This window comes from Triticum dicoccoides, chromosome 2B (genome assembly GCF_002162155.2).
Source record: "Triticum dicoccoides isolate Atlit2015 ecotype Zavitan chromosome 2B, WEW_v2.0, whole genome shotgun sequence".
Taxonomy (NCBI): Eukaryota; Viridiplantae; Streptophyta; class Magnoliopsida; order Poales; family Poaceae; genus Triticum; species Triticum dicoccoides.
This window is the reverse complement of record NC_041383.1, coordinates 672,178,485-672,198,871: the sequence shown is the minus strand read 5'-3', so window position 1 is coordinate 672,198,871 and position 20,387 is coordinate 672,178,485. Positions and strand designations below refer to the sequence as shown.

The 20,387-nt window shown below is 41.8% G+C and overlaps 1 protein-coding gene across 1 annotated transcript; it reads left to right on the top strand.

Annotated features, from left to right (window-relative positions):
- Positions 1-18,102: 18,102 nt before the first annotated feature.
- LOC119365525 (60S ribosomal protein L12-3) lies at positions 18,103-19,870 on the top strand. Its single transcript, XM_037631164.1, has 2 exons — positions 18,103-18,683; positions 19,640-19,870. Exon 1 carries the CDS (start codon positions 18,181-18,183, stop codon positions 18,679-18,681), a length of 501 nt encoding a protein of 166 aa, XP_037487061.1. The 5' UTR covers positions 18,103-18,180; the 3' UTR covers positions 18,682-18,683; positions 19,640-19,870.
- Positions 19,871-20,387: the final 517 nt, after the last annotated feature.

The following is a 20,387-nucleotide window of genomic DNA, read 5'->3' as shown; positions in this document are numbered from 1 at the left end:
ACTACTCCATCTCACGTGATGATCGGACATGGTTTAGTTGATTTGGATCACGTGATCACTTAGATGATTAGAGGGATGTCTATTTAAGTGGGAGTTCTTAAGTAATATGATTAATTGAACTTTAATTTATCATGAACTTAGTCCTGATAGTATTTTGCAAATAATGTTGTAGGTCAATAGCTCGCGTTGTTGCTTCCCTATGTTTTATATGTGTTCCTAGAGAAAACTAAGTTGAAAGATGATAGTAGCAATGATGCGGACTTGGTTTGTGATCTGAGGTTTATCCTCATTGCTGCATATAAGAATTATGTCATTGATGCACCGCTAGGTGACAAACCTATTGCAGGAGCAGATGCAGACGTTATGAACGTTTGGCTAGCTCAATATGATGACTACTTGATAGTTTAGTGCACCATGCTTTACGGCTTAGAACCGGGACTTCAAAAACGTTTTTGAAACGTCACGGAGCATATGAGATGTTCCAAGAGCTGAAATTGGTATTTCAGACTCATGCACGTGTCAAGAGGTATGAGACCTCTGACAAATACTTCGCCTAAAAGATGGAGGAGAATTGCTCAACTAGTGAGCAAGTGCTTAGATTGTCTGAGTACTACAATCGCTTGAATCAAGTGGAAGTTAATCTTCCAGATAAGATAGTGATTGGCAGAGTTCTCTAGTCACCATCACCAAGTTACTGGAACTTCGTGATGAACTATAATGCAAGGGATGACGAAAACGATTCCCGAGCTCTTCGTGATGCTGAAATCAACAAAGGTAGAAATCAAGAAAAGAACATCAAGTGTTGATGATTGATAAGACCACTAGTTTCAAGAAAAGGGCAAAGGAAAAGAAAGGGAACTTCAAGTAGAAATGCAATCAAGTTGTCACTCCCGTGAAGAAGCCCAAAGCTGGACCAAAGCCTGAAGCTGAGTGCGTCTATTACAAAGGAAATGGTCACTAGAAGTGGAAATTCCCTAAATATTTGGTGGATAAGAAGGATGGCAAACTGAACAAGGGTATATTCGATATACAGGTTATTGATGTGTAACTTACTAGTGTTTATAGTAGCCCCTGGGTATTTGATACTTGTTCGGTTGCTAAGATTAGTAACTCAAAATGGGAGTTACAGAATAAACATAGACTAGTTGAGAGTGAAGTGACGATGTGTGTTGGAAGTGGTTCCAAAGATTGATATGATCATCATCACACACTCCCTGTACTTTCGAGATTAGTGTTGAACCTAAATAAATGTTATTTGGTGTTTGCATTGAGCATAAATATGATTAGATCATGTTTATTGCGATACGATTATTCATCTAAGACAGAGAATAAATTGTTATTCTGTTTACATGAATAACACCTTCTATGGTCATACACCCAATGTTGATGGTTTATTGAATCTTGATCGTAGTAATACACATATTCATAATATTGATGCCAAAAGACGCAAAGTTGATAATGATAGTACACCATATTTGTGGCACTGTCGTTTGGGTCATATCGATGTAAAGCGCATGAAGAAAGTCCATAAAGATGGATTTTTTGAATCACTTGATTATGAATCATTTGATGCTTGCGAACCGTGCCTTATGGGCAAGATGACTAAAACTCCGTTCTCCGGAACAATGGAATGAGATACTGACTTATTGGAAATAATACATACCGATGTATGCGATCCAATGAGTGTTGATGCTCGTGGTGAGTATCGTTATTTTCTGACCTTCACAGATGATTTGAGCAGATATGGGTATATCTACTTAATGAAACACAAGTCTGAAACATTTGAAAAGTTCAAAGAATTTCAGAGTGAAGTGGAGAATCATCGTAACAAGAAAATAAAGTTTCTACGATCTGATCATGGAGGAGAATATTTGAGTTACGAGTTTGGCCTTCATATAAAACAATGTGGATTAGTTTCACAGCTCACGCCACCTGGAACACCACGGTGTTATGGTGTGTCCGAATGTTGTTACCGCACTTTATTGGATATGGTGCGATCTATGATGTTTCTTACTAGGTTACCACTATCATTTTGGGGTTATGCATTAGAGATAGCTGCATTCACTTTAAATAGGGCACCATCAAAATCCATTGAGACAACGCCTTATGAACTGTGGTTTAGCGAGAAACCAAAGTTTAGGGCTGCGATGCTTATGTAAAAAAGCTTCAACCTGATAAGCTCGAACCCAAATCGGAGAAATGCATATTCATAGGATACCCAAAGGAAACTGTTGGGTACACCTTCCATCACAGATCCGAAGGCAAGATCGTTGCTAAGAATGGATCCTTTCTAGAGAAGGAGTTTCTCTCGAAAGAAGTGAGTGGGAGGAAAGTAGAACTTGATGAGGTAATTGTACCTTCTCCCTTATTGGAAAGTAGTTCATCACAGAAATCAGTTCCGGTGATTCCTACACCAATTAGTGAGGAAGTTAATGATGATGATCATGAACCTTCAGATCAAGTTGCTACCGAACCTCATAGGTTTTATAGAGTAAGATATGCACCAGAGTGGTACGGTAATCTTGTTCTGGAAGTCATATTACTAGACCATGATGAACCTACGAACTATGAGGAAGCGATGATGATCCCAGATTCTGTGAAATGGCTTGAGGCCATAAAATCCGAGATAGGATCCATGTATGAGAAAAAAGTGTGGACTTTGGTTGACTTGCTCGATGATCAGCAAGCCAAGTTAAATATATGGATCTTCAAGAGGAAGACGAACACTGATAGTAGTGTTACTATCTACAAATCTCGACTTGTTGTGAAAAGTTTTCAACAAGTTCAAGGTGTTGAATACGATGAGATTTTCTCACCCGTAATGATGCTTAAGTTTGTCCGAATCATGTTAGCAATTGCCACAATTTATGAAATCTGGCAAATGGATGTCAAAACTGCATTCCTTAAATGAATATTTCTTAAGAAGTGTTGTTGAAAGCACAAGTGCTCCCTAGGTGGTTTTGGTAATTAATGTCAACATATCTTTTGTTGGACTAACACTTTTACCTAGTACATTTCAGACAAGTTCAACAATGGAGTGGCATGGACTAAAAGATGTGGGAACTCCTTCAAGATGCTAAGGACAAAGGATTGGCTCAAGCTTCAAGCTCAAGACTCTTCATTTTATATTTTAGTGATCCAAGATCACATTGAGTCTATAGGAAAAGCCAATACTATCAAGAAGGGATGAGGTGTTGCTTAATGAGTTTCTTGCTCCACAGTGCTTAGTGATATGCTCCAAAACCCTCAACTACTTTCCCACTTCCACACACATGACCTAAACCTAAAGTCAAACTCGGCCACACCGATTCTTTCTATCCGGCGCCACCGAGTTCAAATGTCATAGCCACTGCCACAAACCCTAGGCAAATCGGTCTCACCGATAGGGATCTCGGTCTCACCAAGATGGGATTGTAATCTCTCTGTGTATGTCCATTACCAAAATCGGTCTCACCAAGTTTGTGTAATTGGTGCTACCGAGATTACAATGCAAACTCTCTGGTTAGCTTATTACCAAAATCGGTCCCACCGAGTTTGAGTAATCGGTCCCATCGAGTTTGCCTGACCAACTCTCTGGTTAACTTATTACCAAAATCGGTCCCACCGAGTTTGTGTAACCGGTCTCACCGAGATTATGTTGTGCCCTAACCCTAACCATATCGGTCCTACCGAGTTGCATTTTGGTCCCACCGAAAACCCTAACGGTCACTAGGTTTACTAAATCGGTCCGACCGAGTTTGATGATTCGGTCCCACCGAGTTTGGTAAATTGTGTGTAATGGTTAGATTTTGTGTGGAGGCTATATATACCCCTCCACCTCCTCTTCATTCGTGGAGAGAGCCATCAGAACAAACCTACACTTCCAACTTACCAGTTCTGAGAGAGAACTACCTACTCATGTGTTGAGGCCAAGATATTCCATTCCTACCATATGAATCTTGATCTCTAGCCTTCCCCAAGTTGCTTTCCACTCAAATCTTCTTTCCACTAGATCCAAATCCTATAAGAGAGAGTTGAGTGTTGGGGAGACTATCATTTGAAGCACAAGAGCAAGGAGTTCATCATCAACGCACCATTTGTTACTTCTTGGAGAGTGGTGTCTCCTAGATTGGCTAGGTGTCACTTGGGAGCCTCCGACAAGATTGTGGAGTTGAACCAAGGAGTTTGTAAGGGCAAGGAGATCGCCTACTTCGTGAAGATCTACCATTAGTGAGGCAAGTCCTTCGTGGGCGACGGCCATGGTGGGATAGACAAGGTTGCTTCTTCGTGGACCCTTCGTTCGTGGAGCCCTCCGTGGACTTGCGCAACCGTTACCCTTCGTGGGTTGAAGTCTCCATCAACGTGGATGTACGATAGCACCACCTATCAGAACCACGACAAAAACATCTGTGTCTCCAATTGCGTTTGAATCCTCCAAAAACCCTTCCCTTTACATTCTTGCAAGTTGCATGCTTTACTTTCCGCTGCTCATATACTCTTTGCATGCTTGCTTGTTATGTATTGTGAATGTTAAACTTGTGCCTAAACTCCAGTTAAACCTAAAGAAGTTAAAAACTGCAACTTTGGTATGAAGTGTCTAATCACCCCCCCCCCTCTAGACACCTCTTCTCAAGGTCCTACAGTTGTATACGATACAACCAAAAGGTTTTGTTAATCCTAAAGGTGCTAATAAAATGTGCAAGCTCCAATGATCCATCAATGGACTGGTGCAAGCATCTCGGAGTTGGAATATACGCTTTGATGAATTGATCAAAGCATATGATTTTATACAGACTTTTAGAAAGGCTTGTATTTACAAGAAAGTGAGTGGGAGCACTACAGCCTTTCTGATAAGTATATGTGAATGACATATTGTTGATCAGAAATAATGTAGAATTTTCTGGAAAGCATAAAGGAGTGTTTGAAAGGAGTTTTTAAAAGAAAGACCTCGGTGAAGATACTTACACATTGAGCATCAAGATCTATAGAGATATATCAAGACGCTTGATAAGATTTTTCAATAAGTACATACCTTGATAAGACTTTGAAGTAGTTCAAAATGGAACAGTCAAAGAAGGAATTCTTGCCTATTTTGCAAGATGTGAAGTTGAGTAAGACTCAAAGCCCGACCACAACAGAAAATAGAAAGAGAATGAAAGTCATTCCCTATGCCATAGTCATAGGTTCCATAAAGTATGCCATGCTGTGAATTAGAATTATTGTATACCCTACCCTGAGTTTGGCAAGGGAGTACAATTTTGATCTAGGAGTAGATCACTGGACAGCAGTCAAGACTATCCTTACTGAGGTCTAAGGAAATTTTTCTCGGTTATGGAGGTGATAAAGAGTTCGTTGTAAAGAGTTACGTCGATGAAAACTTTTACACCGATCCAGATGACTCTAAGTCTCAATCTGGATACATATTGAAAGTGGGAGCAATTAGCTAGAGTAGCACCATGTAGAGCATTAAAGACATAGAATATTTGCAAAATACATACGGCTCTGAATGTGACAGACCCGTTGACTAAACTTCTCTCACAAGAAAAACATGATCACACCTTAGTACCCTTTGGGTGTTGGTCACATGACGATGTGAGCTATGGGTGTTAATCACATACATATGTGAATATTTGTGTTAAATCACATGGTGATGTGAACTAGATTATTGACTCTAGTGCAAGTGGGAGACTGAAGGAAATATGCCCTAGATGCAATAATAAAGTTATTATTTATTTCCTTATTTCATGATAAATGTTTATTATTCATGCTAGAATTGTATTAACCGGAAACTTAGTACATGTGTGAATACATAGACAAACAGAGTGTCACTAGTATGCCTCTACTTGACTAGCTTGTTGAATCAAAGATGGTTAAGTTTCCTAGCCATAGACATGAGTTGTCATTTGATTAATGGGGTCACATCATTGGAGAATGATGTGATTGACTTGACCCATTCCATTAGCTTAGCACTTAATCGTTTAGTATGTTGCTATTGCTTTCTTCATGACTTATACATGTTCCTATGACTATGAGATTATGCAACTCCCGTTTACCGGAGGAACACTTTGTGTGCTACCAAACGTCACAACATAACTGGGTGATTATAAAGGTGCTCTACAGGTGTCTCCGAAGGTACTTGTTGAGTTGGCGTATTTCAATATTAGGATTTGTCACTCCGATTGTCGAAGAGGTATCTCTGGGCCCTCTCGGTAATGCACATCACTATAAGCCTTGCAAGCAATGTGACTAATGAGTTAGTTGCGAGATGATGCATTACGAAATGAGTAAAGAGACTTGGCAGTAATGAGATTGAACTAGGTATTGAGATACCGACGATCGAATCTCGGGCAAGTAACATACCGATGACAAAGGGAACAACGTATGTTGTTATGCGGTTTGACCGATAAAGATCTTCATAGAATATGTGGGAGCCAATATGAGCATCCAGGTTCTGCTATTGGTTATTGACCGGAAATGAGTCTCGGTCATGTCTACATAGTTCTCGAACCCGTAGGGTCCGCACGCTTAACGTTCGGTGACGATCGGTATTATGAGTTTTTTTGTACCAAAGGTAGTTCAGAGTATCGGAAGTAGATCAGGGACATGAAGAGGAGTCTCGAAATGGTCGAGACGTAAGGATCGATATATTGGACGACTATATTCGGATATCGGAAAGGTTCCGAGTGATTCGGGTATTTATCGGAGTACCGGAGAGTTACGGGAATTCGCCGGGGAGAAGTTATGGGCCTTATGGGCCATAAGAAGGAAGCACACCAGCCCACAAGGGGCTGGTGCGCCCCCCTTTGGGCAGGAGGCCGAATAGGAATAGGTTTGGGGGGTGCGGCCCCCCTTTCCTTCTCTCCTACTCCTCCTTCCCTTCCCTCTCCTATTCCAACTTGGGAAGGGGGAATCCTACTCCCACCGGGAGTAGGACTCCCCCCCCTTGGGCGTGCCTAGGGAAGGCCGGCCCTCCCCCTCCTCCACTCCTTTATATACGGGGGCCGGGGGGCACCTCTAGACACAACAATTGATCACTTGATCTCTTAGCCGTGTGCGGTGCCCCCCTCCACCAGATTCCACCTCGGTAATATCGTAGCGGTGCTTAGGCGAAGCCCTGCGTCGATAGCATCATCAACACCGTCAACACACCGTCGTGCTGACGGAACTCTCCCGCAAAGCTCTGCTGGATCGGAGTTCGTTGGACGTCATCGAACTGAACGTGTGCTGAACTCGAAGGTGCCGTACGTTCGGTACTTGATCGGTCGGATCGTGAAGACGTACGAGTACATCAACCGCGTTGTGCTAACGCTTCCGCTTTCGGTCTACGAGGGTACGTGGACAACACTCTCCCCTCTCGTTGCTATGCATCACCATGATCTTGCGTGTGCGTAGGAAATTTTGGAAATTACTATGTTCCCCAACATTGCCGCCTTCTGGCTTCTCACAGACAGGTAGGGCCCACCGCCTGCGGGCCATACCGACAGCCCGTCATGGGAGCATGGCTGCTTTTGCCATGGATGATGTCATGGGCAGCGTGGCAACAGTGCCGCGCCGGGCTAGGGATGTCCGCCCGGTATGCTACACTGTTGCCACGTCTGCCCCTGGATTCGGGGGTGGCAGGCTGTACTGTAGCCACGCCCCGTCTCGTCATTGTTATGTGTGTGCAAACTTTGCGGGCACGTGAGTGGGCCGCCTGCTAGGAGTCGGCCACTTTGGTGGCCGCCTGTCAGGAGTCGGCCGCTCTGGAGGTCGCCGGCTTGGAGTCGGCCCGCGCCGGGGCCGCTCTTTGGGCCTGGCCGCCTTCCTGCAGCCGGCCGCTTGGACCAGCTGGCCATAAGAAGGCAGTCTTTTGTCTTTGATGCTTCAGGGGCGCAACCAGCCCCGATGTCTTGAAATATCATGAGGGCGGATGAGGCTACCCGTGGTCATTTACTCCGACAGCGGGGTGTATGTTCATCGTAGAAGAAAACTCATAGACAAAGGACAAAGGAAATTTGGATACCCCTTCAATCTTGGTGATTTCCCCCTTGAAACCATGGAACTTCCTCGGTGATGGTTCGATTTATGAAAGGCGTGCATGACGACACAAGGATATCATTCTCAAATTTTTACCAGGGCATGGTGAGGCCATACCATGGCACCACGCCAGGCGTCATGTTTTTCAAACATTTATTTCATATTTTGTATAGTTGTTACCCAGTAAACGACGCGTTTATGGTTGACTATTGCCACACATTTCCTCGAAATATTTATCTATTCCTTGTAAAAGGCATAAGAATTTACTAAATGGCATGAGGATGGTTTTCCAGGCCATTCTTGTGTACCTTTTCATGCATCGATTGTTCGAATTTGAATTATGTGCATTAATACCTAGAGAATGCAAATAATCCCCTAAATATGGTAAATGAACACGAGAAAGTGTCAAATTTGAATGCGGCGACTTGTAGGGTGTATGTTTATCATAGAAAAAAACTCATGAACAAAGTACAAAGGAAATTTGGATCCCCCTTCAATCTTGGTGATTTCCCCCTAGAAGCCATGGAACTTCCTCGATGATGGTTCGATTTATGAAAGGTGTGCATGACGACATAAGGAAAACATTCTCAAATTTTTACCAGGGCACGGTGAGGCCAAACCATGGCACCACGCCAGGCGTCATGTTTTCCAAGCATGTATTTCATTTTTGTATACATTAATTCCAGGTTCGTTTGGCCTTTTTTATAAATTATTTGAATTTTTGGGCATTTAATGTGCATAATTCAAATTTGAACTACAAGCACATGCTCCAGTGCACCAAAGTTGGTTGAAAAATCACATGTGTGTCCTTGGGTGAATTTCTAGGTCCCATGCAAGAAATGGGAATGAAATTCAAACATCTGGGTGTCGTGGCTCGGCTGCAAAGATTGAGAAACTTGGTTTTTTAATTCATGTAAATCCAAAGCACGCCTGAAAATCATGAAACTTGGCATGGTGGCATGCCATGGTACCAACATGCTGCAGTAATTTTTTTGGCTGAATTGGGACAAGCTTTGGTATAAGCTGCTTGCAAATCAGAGCTTCTCTCAAGAAGGCTCATGGTTCCGAGAGGAAACGTGTCACCTCCGTGTGTGAAACGACATACGTACATGTGCTGCCTTCTCCCGCCTTAATTTGTTTACACAGGTAGATTAGACCAAATAGAAGTATCATGCTAAATTTTGGAATTATTCCGGGTTTGTTTGGCCATTTTTGTACATTAATTGAATTTCTGGGCATTTAATGTGCATAATTCAAATTTGAACTACAAGCACATGCTCCAGTGCACCAAAGTTGATTGAAAAATCACATGTGTGTCCTTGGGTGAATTTCTAGGTCCCATGCAAGAAACGAGAATGAAATTCAAACATCTGGGCATCGTGGCTTGGCCGAAAAGATTGAGAAATTTCGTTTTTTAATTCCTGTAAACCCAAAACATGCCTGAAAATCATGAAACTTGGCATGGTGTCATGACATTGGCACCAACATGCTGTGGTAATTTTTCTATCCGATTTGCGAAGGCGCACACATTAAAAATCAACAAAATCATTTTGGAACAAGTGTTGTCACATTACAAATCGGAAACACGACTATTATTGAAACCGTGGGCATTCTACTTACCCATTACGTGCCGCCACACGTCCATTTTTTATTGGCTAGGAGGTGTCGTGCGGGGTAGCTATTTGAGTACGGGAGGCGTGCGATCAGACCTCTGTGTGTGCTCATCGGGAGGAGAGCCCTTTGACCTCTATCCGCCGCGCACCTCCCTCCCAACGTCTCCATTAATGGCGCCCGAGCCCTTGTTTCACGACGTGGCTATGTCTCACTGGACTGAGATTTAAGAGAAAAAAGTGAAAAATATGAAAAGATAGTTTTGAACGGATCTTGATGTAAGATCCGACGGACCTATATAGCATCGACTGCGACTTATAGCGAGCATGATGAATATAAGGATGATGACAGTGGATAATAATTGTCTTACATATCTAGGAAGATAACTGAAAAAGCCACATGCGGCTACACCCAAAATGCACACGGGCAAAAGAAGAAGGAAGACGCATACAACAATCTGGCTCGCTGATCTCTACTTTCTTGATGTGCTGCAGGTCGCGGAGACTAGTTCTCGCCGCGAGCGGCAATGATCTCTTTCATCAGTTTCATGTCCTTAATACGCTGCTCGCAAGCAATCGCGGAATCCTCCACCAGCCTTTCGCGCTTGATGCGGAGCATGGCATTCTCGTCCATAAGTTTCTTGACGATGACGCCCGTCCTCTTCAACAAGGCAGCGGTCTCCTCCGCCCTTCTGGCAATCTTTGCCCTGAGCAGGTCGCGGTCGGCCCGGAGTTGTTCAAACGAGGCAATCAACTCGTCCTGCAGCTTCATCCAGCTGGAGATCTGATCCATCTGGCTATGGATGATCGCATGCATGCGCCTGTAAGAGTCCTCGCCTGCCCGTGAGAGATTTTCCCAGGCTGCCGCGGTGTGGGAGGACATCTCTGCTGCATTCGTGGCGTGGCAGGACATCTCTGCTACTTCCGCGGCGCGACCGGACTAGTCTGCTGCATCGACGGTGCGGCGGGACCTCCGTGTTGCTTCGGCCGCGTGGCAAGACATCCGTGCTGCTTCGGCGGTGCAGCGGGACATGTCGGCTACTTTCGCGGCTAAGTGGGTCATCTCTCATGCTTCCGCTTCCATGCTCGCCTCTCCATGGTGGTAATCTCTCGACCGAGAACTCAATCTGGCCATGGCAGACGCAAGAGAACAATGTTAAATGACTTGTTTACTTTTGTGGATGAGGAGGTGAGTAAGGAATGTGCAGTCATCTTGGCGTAGTGCAGTATTTATAACTGAGTACTAATACACTCCTAAGTGGGAAACCGTTTAGGTTTTGATCGGTGTGAACAAGTTTGTAATTTGGGAGGTGACGGGACGCAGGCTTAAAATTTATTGACGGTTCTATAATTTCTAAGTGCGGCACTATTCTCGGACGGCGTAACATGGGCACGCTTTCTCGGTCGCGTATGTGGCATTTGGTGCACCGCAATCGGCAATGTCATCACACGTCTTGTTCCAAGAACCGTGCGCGCTTGTTATTACCATCATGCATGCTTCTTTTAATTAAAATGTGTGCCCGTCTAGCGCACACACGTTGATCTGTCTAACTATTTTTGTTTGTTGTGGCTAATCGCAAACATTTCATCTGTGTGAAGTGTATGCCATCAATCGCACACACCTTTCATCTGGCTGACCGTTTTTGTTCAGTTGCCTAATCGCAAACAATTAATCCTTCTGAAGCATATGCCCTCAATCGCACACACCTTTATCTAGTTGTTCATTTCTGTTGTTCCTCCTTATCACAAATAGTTCATCCAAGTGAACCGTATGTTGTGTATCGCACATGCCTTCATCTGGCTGCCCGTTTCTTTTATTCCTCCTCATTGCAAATAGTTAATTGAACTGAACCATATGCCCTGCATCGCACACACAACTAAAATCTGAACCGTGTTTGATGCATCCATCATCACAAAGTTTTAGGCATTTTTGACGGTTCTCTCACACCATCGTTTTTGATTATTGCATCGCACACAGTTTCTCGAAGGGTCTCTGATCGTAGTGTCGCGTTAGCAGCATCCTGCAGTAGTGTGAGTTCGAGAACTATGTATACATGACCGAGACACCTCTCTGATTAATAACCAATGGCGGAACCTGGATGCCCATATTGGCTCCTACATATTCTACGAAGAACTTTATCGGTCGAACCGTTATGACAACATACGTAATTCCCTTTGTCCATATGTATGTTACTTGCCCGAGATTCGATCGTCGGTATCTTCATACCTAGTTCAATCTCGTTAACGGCAAGTCTCTTTACTCATTCCGTAATACATCATCTTGTCACTAACTCCTTAGTCATTTGCTTGCGAGCTAATGATGTGTATTACTGAGAGGGCCCAGAGATACCTCTCTGATACTCAGAGTGACAAATCCTTATCTCGATCTATGCCAACTCAACAAACACCTTCGGAGATACCTGTAGAGCATCTTTATGACCACCTAGTTACGTTGTGATGTTTTATAGCACACAAGGCATTCCTCCGGTATTCGGGAGTTGCATAATCTCATAGTCGGAGGAATATGTATTTGACATGAAGAAAGCAATAGCAATAAACTGAATGATCATTATGCTAAGCTAACGGGTGGGTCTTGTCCATCACATCATTCTCCTAATAATGTGATCCCGTTATCAAATGACAACACATGTCTATGGTTAGGAAACCTTAACCATCTTTGATCAACGAGCTAGTCTAGTAGAGGCTCACTAGGGATACTGTATTTGTTTATGTATCCACACATGTATTTAAGTTTCCGGTCAATACAATTCCAGCATGAATAATAAACATTTATCATGATTTAGGAAATATAATAATAACCATTTTATTATTGCCTCTAGGGCATATTTCCATCAGATTGATCATTACGAGAAAGCCGAGCATAAAAATTTTGTATAATAATTTCTCTTGAGAGCTCAGGATTGGGGCATGAATATAACATTGAATTAAGCCTCCCCCAAGCTTGAGCGATACTTTCTCCTTCACGAGGCCAAAAATTATATATATAATTCCGATCACGATGAACTAGATGCATAGGATAAAACTTCTGATGAAATTCCAATTTCAATCGGTTGTAATTCCAAGCTCCAATATCATCACATAGCCTATACCATGTCAATGCCTTTCCTTTCAAAGATAAAGGGAAGACCTTCTTCTTGACTTCATCCTTGGGTAAACCTGCAAGCTTAAATAATCAACAAACTTCATCCACACAGATTAGATGCATATCAGGATGTATTGTTCCATATCCTGCATAAGGATTAGCTAGAAGTTTCTCTATCATACCCGAACGAATTTCATAATAAATATTTTGAGTAGGTGAAGTAGGTTGAGAAGCAACTCTTTGATCTTCCTGTCAAGGTGAAGATACCCTGAACAAGCCCTCAAAGGATGATTTTCCATAGTGACAAGTGACAATAAATTTTAGCACGTAGAATAAATGTTTCCTTACCAAATTCCACTTACCAAAGGCGCTTCATTCCCCGGCAACGGCGCCAGAAAAGAGTCTTGATGACCCACAAGTATAGGGGATCAACCGTAGTCCTTTCGATAAGTAAGAGTTTCGAATCCAACGAGGAGCAGAAGGAAATGACAAGCGGTTTTCAGCAAGGTATTTTTCTGCACGCACCGAAATTATTGGTAACAGATAGTTTTTGATAAGATAAATTGTAATGGGTAACAAGTAACAAGTGTAGCAAAGGTGCAGCAAGGTGGCCCAATCCTTTTTATAGCAAAGGATAAGCCTGGACAAACTCTTATATAAAGCTCATGGGAATTACTGTCAAGTTAGTTTTCATCATGCTCATATGATTCACGTTCGTTACTTTGATACTTTGATATGTGGGTGGACCAGTGCTTGGATGCTGTCCTTACTTGGACAAGACTCCCCCTTATGATTAACCACTCTCGCAAGCATCCGCAACTATGAAAGAAGAATGAAGATAAATCTAACCATAGCATGAAACATGTGGATCCAAATCAGCCCCCTACGAAGCAACGCATAAACTAGGGTTTAAGCTTCTGTCACTCTAGTAACCCATCATCTACTTATTACTTCCCAATGCCTTCCCCTAGTCCCAAATCATGGTAAATGTCTGATGTAGTCGACGTTCACATAACACCACTAGAGGAAAGACGACATACATCTCATCAAAATATCGAACGAATACCAAATTCACAATATTACTTATAACACGACTTCTCCCATGCCCTCAGGAAAAAACCTAACTACTCACAAAGCATGTTCATGTTCAAGATCAAAGGGGTAATAAATATCATTAAGGATCTGAACATATGATCTTCCACTAAATAAACAATCTAGCATCAACTACAAAGAGTAATCAACACTACTAGCAACTCACATGTATGGATCTGAGGTTTTGGGACAAAGATTGGATACAAGAGAGGAATTAGGGTTTGAGAGGAGACGGTGCTGGTGAAGATGTTGATGAAGATTGACCCTCCCTCGATGAGAGGATCGCTAGTGATGACGATGGCTTTGATTTCCCCCTCCAGGAGGGAAGTTTCCCTGGCAGAATAGCTCCACCGGAGCCCTGGATTGCTTCTGCCCAGGTTCCACCTCGAGACGGCGATGCTTCGTCCCGAAAGTTTTCTTCTTATTTTTTCTTGGTCAAAACCCTCCATATAGTAGAAGATGGGTACCAGATGATGGCTAGGGGGCCCAGAAGCCCTAGGGGCGGGCCCCCCAGATTTGTGGCCTCCTGATGGGTCCCCTTCTGTAACTTCTTCACCCAATTTTTTTATATATATTCCAAAATAATTCTCCGTAAAGTTTCAGGAGATTTGAAGTTGTGCAGAATAGCTCTCTTAGATTTGCTCCTTTCCGGTCCAGAATTCCAGTTGTCGGCATTCTCCTTCTTCATGTAAATCTTTGTAAAATAAGAGAGAAAAGGCATAAGTATTGTACTATAATATGGAATAACAACCCATAATGCAATAAATATTAACATTAAAGCATGATGCAAAATGGACGTATCACTTGTGTTGCTTGTCAGGATTCATATCCTATATACCTAAGAAGTTCATCTCATTATCTTATTTATCTCAACATGCAAGCATGTCACATCACCATACAATTATACAATTATGGATGAGATAAGACCCATCTCAACATGCAACCAGAAAATACGCACCATCACACACACCCATGCATGAGGAAAATATTGTTCATTCTATTATTCTACTTATATTTAGTAAGGCATCATTTGGTTCATAGGGTAGGGAAATCATAGGAATAGAAAAGTCATAGGGAATGAGATGACATACATCTCAAATACAATGAGTAGGAATAGAAAAGGAGATGTCCTTTGATTCACTTCATAGGATTATTTTTCATTGAGTCTAGGATAATGTTTATTCCTATAAAATGTGGAGGATAGGAAGAATTCTTCCATAGGAATAGGATGTCATTCCTACAAACCAAATGGTTCTAAAGGATTTTTTCCTACAAAAATCATATCATATGAAATTCCTACAAAATCCTTCAAACTATAGGAGGCTTAACTATTTTACAACTACAAAATAATTCATATGTATTTTTAATTTTCATTCACGTGTTATTAGTCTAACTATTATATTCCACATAATCAAATCTAATCGAGATATATTGCTACGGACTCCCATAGCACCATGCGGGGCATAATCTAGTCTGATAAAAGACGGAGGACATATCATCCAAAACCATCAAAGATGACTGGAGTAGAATCTTTGTTATAGAGCAATTGGAGAGAACGGTGATCAGTGAAAAAGTACTCCATCCGTTCAAAATTACTCGTCCAAGAAATGAATGTATCTAGATGTATTTTAGTTGTAGATACATTCATTTTATTCATTTTTATGACAAGTAATTCCGAACGGAAGGAGTATAAAATTGATAGTTTTTCTTGGTCATCAAGTGAGTGAGCTCTCTAGTGCCCCCCGTGTTTCTTTAGTTTCATTTGAGAAGTCACGAACGAATCTTCTAGGGAGAACTATGTACAATATTGTTTCTCAAGAAAATTTGTTTTTTTAGTTCCATTTGAGAAATCACAAATGAATCTTCTAGGGAGAACTATGTACAATATTGTTTCTCAAGAAATATTACTAATTCACTTCCCAAATATTCAGAAGTATTTCTGTTCTAAGCATTCCAAATAGATGATCAACTTTTCAATTTTGTGCTATTAATTTTCCTGTTGCATGTTTTTCCATCATGTGCGAATGAGTCTTAATCCAAGCACCAAATAAGAGATTGACCCATAGCACTAGAGCACGTTTCATAAAATTAGGATTGAGCAAAAAAGAGTTGACTAAGAAAAAACATTACAAGCTAACAAAAATTAGCATAAGTGGTGAAATTAAGAGGTCAACCTTTTCTATAGATGAAGATATACAACCCAAATTATTATTCGTAAAGTTACACCATTTTGGGTTCAAAATTTATCATATTTTGTTTACATGTTTCTTGATTTTGGTAAGTGTCGACATGCAAAGCACGTGAACTTTACTATTTTTTGAACAAATGCACTTTACTATTAGTATAAACAAAATTAGAAAAGAAAAAAAACATGTCACTGGGCCGGCCCAGTACTAACTCCGTGTAGGTGACAAGTTCTTGGGAGCGACTAGTTGGCGAGCGCTCCTTCGGAAGCCTCACAACGATCAGCGTCACTTGACGCACTCTCAAACATTCGTCACGTGTCGCGCTCTGGGCGCTCCCTCCGGATATTTTTAAATTTTTCCGCATGCATTTCGGCCTTTTAAACAGGGTTTTTTACGTTTCGGTTTTCCACCAGTCTTCCTTGGCTTTTGGATAAAAAACGATTTTTTGTGCGAAAAAACAAGTTTTTTTCCTTTCACAAGAGTCACGGTTTTGCTTTCGCTAGAGGCACGGTTTTGCTTTCGCGAGAGTCACGGCCGTGCTTCTTGGAAAGGAAAAAACACGTTTTCTGTTTTTATTTCTTTCGCAAGAGTCACGGTTTTGCTTCCGTGAGAAGCATGGTTTTGCTTTCGCGAGTCACGGTCGTGCCTCTTGGGAATGCAAAAAAATGCATTTTTTGCTTCCGCGAGAATCACGATTTTGCTTCCGTGAGAGGCACGACCGTGCCTCCTCGGAAACGGAGAAAACACATTTTTTCTTTTTTTTCTTCCGCGAGAGGCACGGTTTTGCTTTCGCGAGAGGCACGGTTGTGATTTCGTGAGAGGCACGGACGTGCCTCTTTCGAAAAGGGAAAAACCCGTGCTCCCGGTTCGGTTTTTGCGTGAAAAAAAAGTTTATCAAAACCTATTAACATGTGATCTAGTTTTGAAGATCTCGACGCGAGGAATCCAATGGCAAAAGCGGTTCAAGATCTGGACGCACGATGTTAGAGATAAAATATTTTGAATAAACGAATCTACGAAAAAAAGAAAAACTCCCAAGTTGCAACAAGTGGCGGTGCGTCACTTGTCACAACCTGATAAAGTGGGAGTAATCTTTACAATGAGTACTCCTCAATTAGTGATTTCGTAAGTTCTTCATTCTTACATAAAGCGAGTCATAGACTCGGCAACCCCTATTCCACGACCTACGCGCTGGGGAGCAAGGTAACGCCACCCCTCGCTCGCCCTCGCGTGAATTTGGACTGGCCCATGTGGGGGCGAGGTGCCCCATGTTTTTTTGACATTTTGAAAAAAATTCTGACTTTCAAAAAATGTTGACGAATTAAAAAACAGCTCTTGAATTACAAAATATTCAAAATTTCAAAAGAATGAACTTTTTAAGTTTAATGATTTTTTAAAAAAATCATGAGGATTTTGAATAATGAACAAATATTTAATTCGATGAACATTTTTCGAACTTGATGAACACATTTTTTTATACAAGAACATTTTTTTAGAAAAAAGATGAACACTTTTTAAATTTAATAAACATTTTTTTAATTTTATTGATTTTTCTGAATTTGATAAACACTTTTTAAAATTGATGAGCAAATTTCAAATTTGATAACATTTTTTAGTTTGATGAACTAATGGACATTTCTTAAATTCGATGAAGAAACTTTTAGTTCGATGACCATTTTTTGTATTAATTCTATCCAGTTATTTGAGAGGGTACTTCTCCAGGGAAAAATATGATTAATTTTAGAAAATGTTAGGAGGTTAAGCATTATTTGTTTTTATAGTTTAGTAAATATTTTTTACTTTATTTTCGTTCAGTGAATTGTTGTTAGATTTTTGTTGGATTTATATATATATTTAATATAAATTATTTATTTATTTTAGGACAAATTATTTATAAATTTTTTGAGCGGTAATTATTTTTTTAATACATTTTTAGGGTAATAATTTTATTTTTATACATTTTTTTGAGAGTTTTTTATTTTTATACATAAACAAGGGTTTTCTATTTCATTTCAGCTGACACAAAATGGGCCTCATAGCGGGCTACAAAGCCCTACCCGAATGATACAGCACGAGCACAAGGAAGGTGCTATATAAACTCGCATAACTCTTCGTGCCGAACCCTACTGCCCTTCCGAAGCCTCTCCCAAACCCTCCCGCCGCCGCCGCCGCCGCCCGCCACCGAACAGCAGCCATGCCGCCCAAGCTCGACCCGTCGCAGGTGGTGGAGGTCTACGTCCGGGTGACCGGAGGCGAGGTCGGCGCGGCGTCTTCGCTTGCCCCCAAGATCGGCCCCCTCGGTCTCTCCCCCAAGAAGATCGGTGAGGACATCGCCAAGGAGACGGCCAAGGACTGGAAGGGCCTCCGCGTCACCGTCAAGCTCACCGTCCAGAACCGTCAGGCCAAGGTCTCCGTCGTCCCTTCCGCCGCGGCGCTCGTCATCAAGTCCCTCAAGGAGCCCGAGAGGGACAGGAAGAAGGTGAAGAACATCAAGCACAACGGCAACATCAGCCTCGACGACGTCATCGAGATCGCCAAGATCATGAAGCCCAGGTCCATGGCCAAGGAGATGGCCGGGACTGTCAAGGAGATCCTCGGCACCTGCGTCAGCGTCGGCTGCACCGTCGACGGGAAGGACCCCAAGGACCTGCAGACGGAGATCGACGACGGCGAGGTCGAGATCCCCTCCGCTTAAAGGTATAACCGAGAGCTTTTCTTGCATTACTGATGTTACAATGCAATGTTGGATTATAACGGCTTTGGTGAGTCCATTCTGGTATTTTATTGCGATCGGTAAAATATGATGAATACAACCCGCTACAAGAAATTTCCCCTTGTAGTATTAAGTGAATTGCAAATCATGTTGTGTCAAAATGGACAAAAAAATTCAACAGTGCCGTGTGTACAGCTATGCCGACCTGTTTGTTTCATACGATCATCTATTGCAAATTTGTTTATATGTTCTGTTGAAATAGTTTGTGGAGACATGAGTTTCTATTGTGTTTTGATCTCTAAGTAGTTCATTAGTTCTCTTTCAATCTTGAGTCGAAGTAAGTTTTTGTTTACTATAACTAGGCTTGGTTAATCACTGTTACTATTTTGTTTATGGAGTATGTAATTATATATGCGAACTTTTGAATTTTTTTCTGTAATGAATGTACCTATACCTATCATATGCACTGTTGTGATATTGTTTGAGTGATAAGTTGCTCCTAAATCTACCATCCCAGTAGTTCCTTATTTTCTGACTTGCAGGATAAATAGGGGCAGATGTTTTGTTTATTTGTTGCAAATTTCTATTGTACTCCCTCCGTCCCAAAATAAGTGTCTCAACTTTGTACTAGGTTTAGTACAAAATTGTACTAAGCTTAAGACACTTATTTTGAGACGCAGGGAGTATGAAGTAACTGATGTCTTGTTCTTGGAGATGTATCTTTGTTTTGCGCTAGCATAATTATCTTGTAGATTACTTAGTATTTGAATGTTTGTCTTGAATCATGTCCCTCTGCCATCTGTATTGTTATTTGAACATTGGTACGTTCTAGTGGCCTAATTTTGATCCACGGATGCTCCTGATCCTTAATCAGTTTCTTGCTTTCTTAGAAACGAGCCATAGTTTCATCTTACCAATTTGCTTATTTTTTACATTGCAGGCTGATGTCGAGGTGATTATCATCTGATGATATGGAAGTCATACCCTGTTGCAAATGTTGCCTATGTACCTCCCAAACGATGTGATCCCTCCTCTTTTTGTCATGTTTTAGCAGTAATCCTGTGAGACCTCATTGTTACTACTGCATATTTGGTCTTTGCAATGTAGTTTGTGCACTTCAGTTAACTTAATCTATACCATTCAGTGGTGAGAAGTTTGTTCTTCCATGTCATTTCCTTGGGTGTGTGGGATTCAGTTAACTGAATGATGCCAATGGTTCTGTGAATGATGCAGTTCTTCTTAGCTTCCGGGAGGGCTCTTTGCTTCCTAAAGCTGAAGACAAAGGAACCCTGACCCTTCTCAAAATACCCTGGCAGTGCATTCGCATGAGCTTTCAGTTCCTCCTATCATCTGCTAGAGTTGCTCCTATCATGAGCAAAGGGGAGGCCGCATCCTTGTGGTTGGGGCGGTGAGCTCCGCATGTTCGTGCTCTAGCTCGCCCCTCTTCAGATTCAACATTCGCCGCAAGTTCCATCGCCCCTCTTCGATACGACTGGCTGAAGCTAAGTTTCGTTTCGGAAACAACATTTTTTTCTTTTTATAAGAAGCACAAGCCATGTGCAGCCGCGTTACGTATATTGCATGAGTGCAATGATTTGATCTGATGACGACTTGATGAGAGAAACAAATGAGCTCTAGGGCATATGTCTGTCACCAAGGGTGTCGACTAATGTACAATCAACTAAGGG

What these genes read in the sequence shown, in the direction of transcription:
- LOC119365525 (XM_037631164.1), top strand. Translation starts at nt 18,181, where the DNA reads ATGCCGCCCAAGCTCGACCCGTCGCAGGTGGTGGAGGTCTACGTCCGG.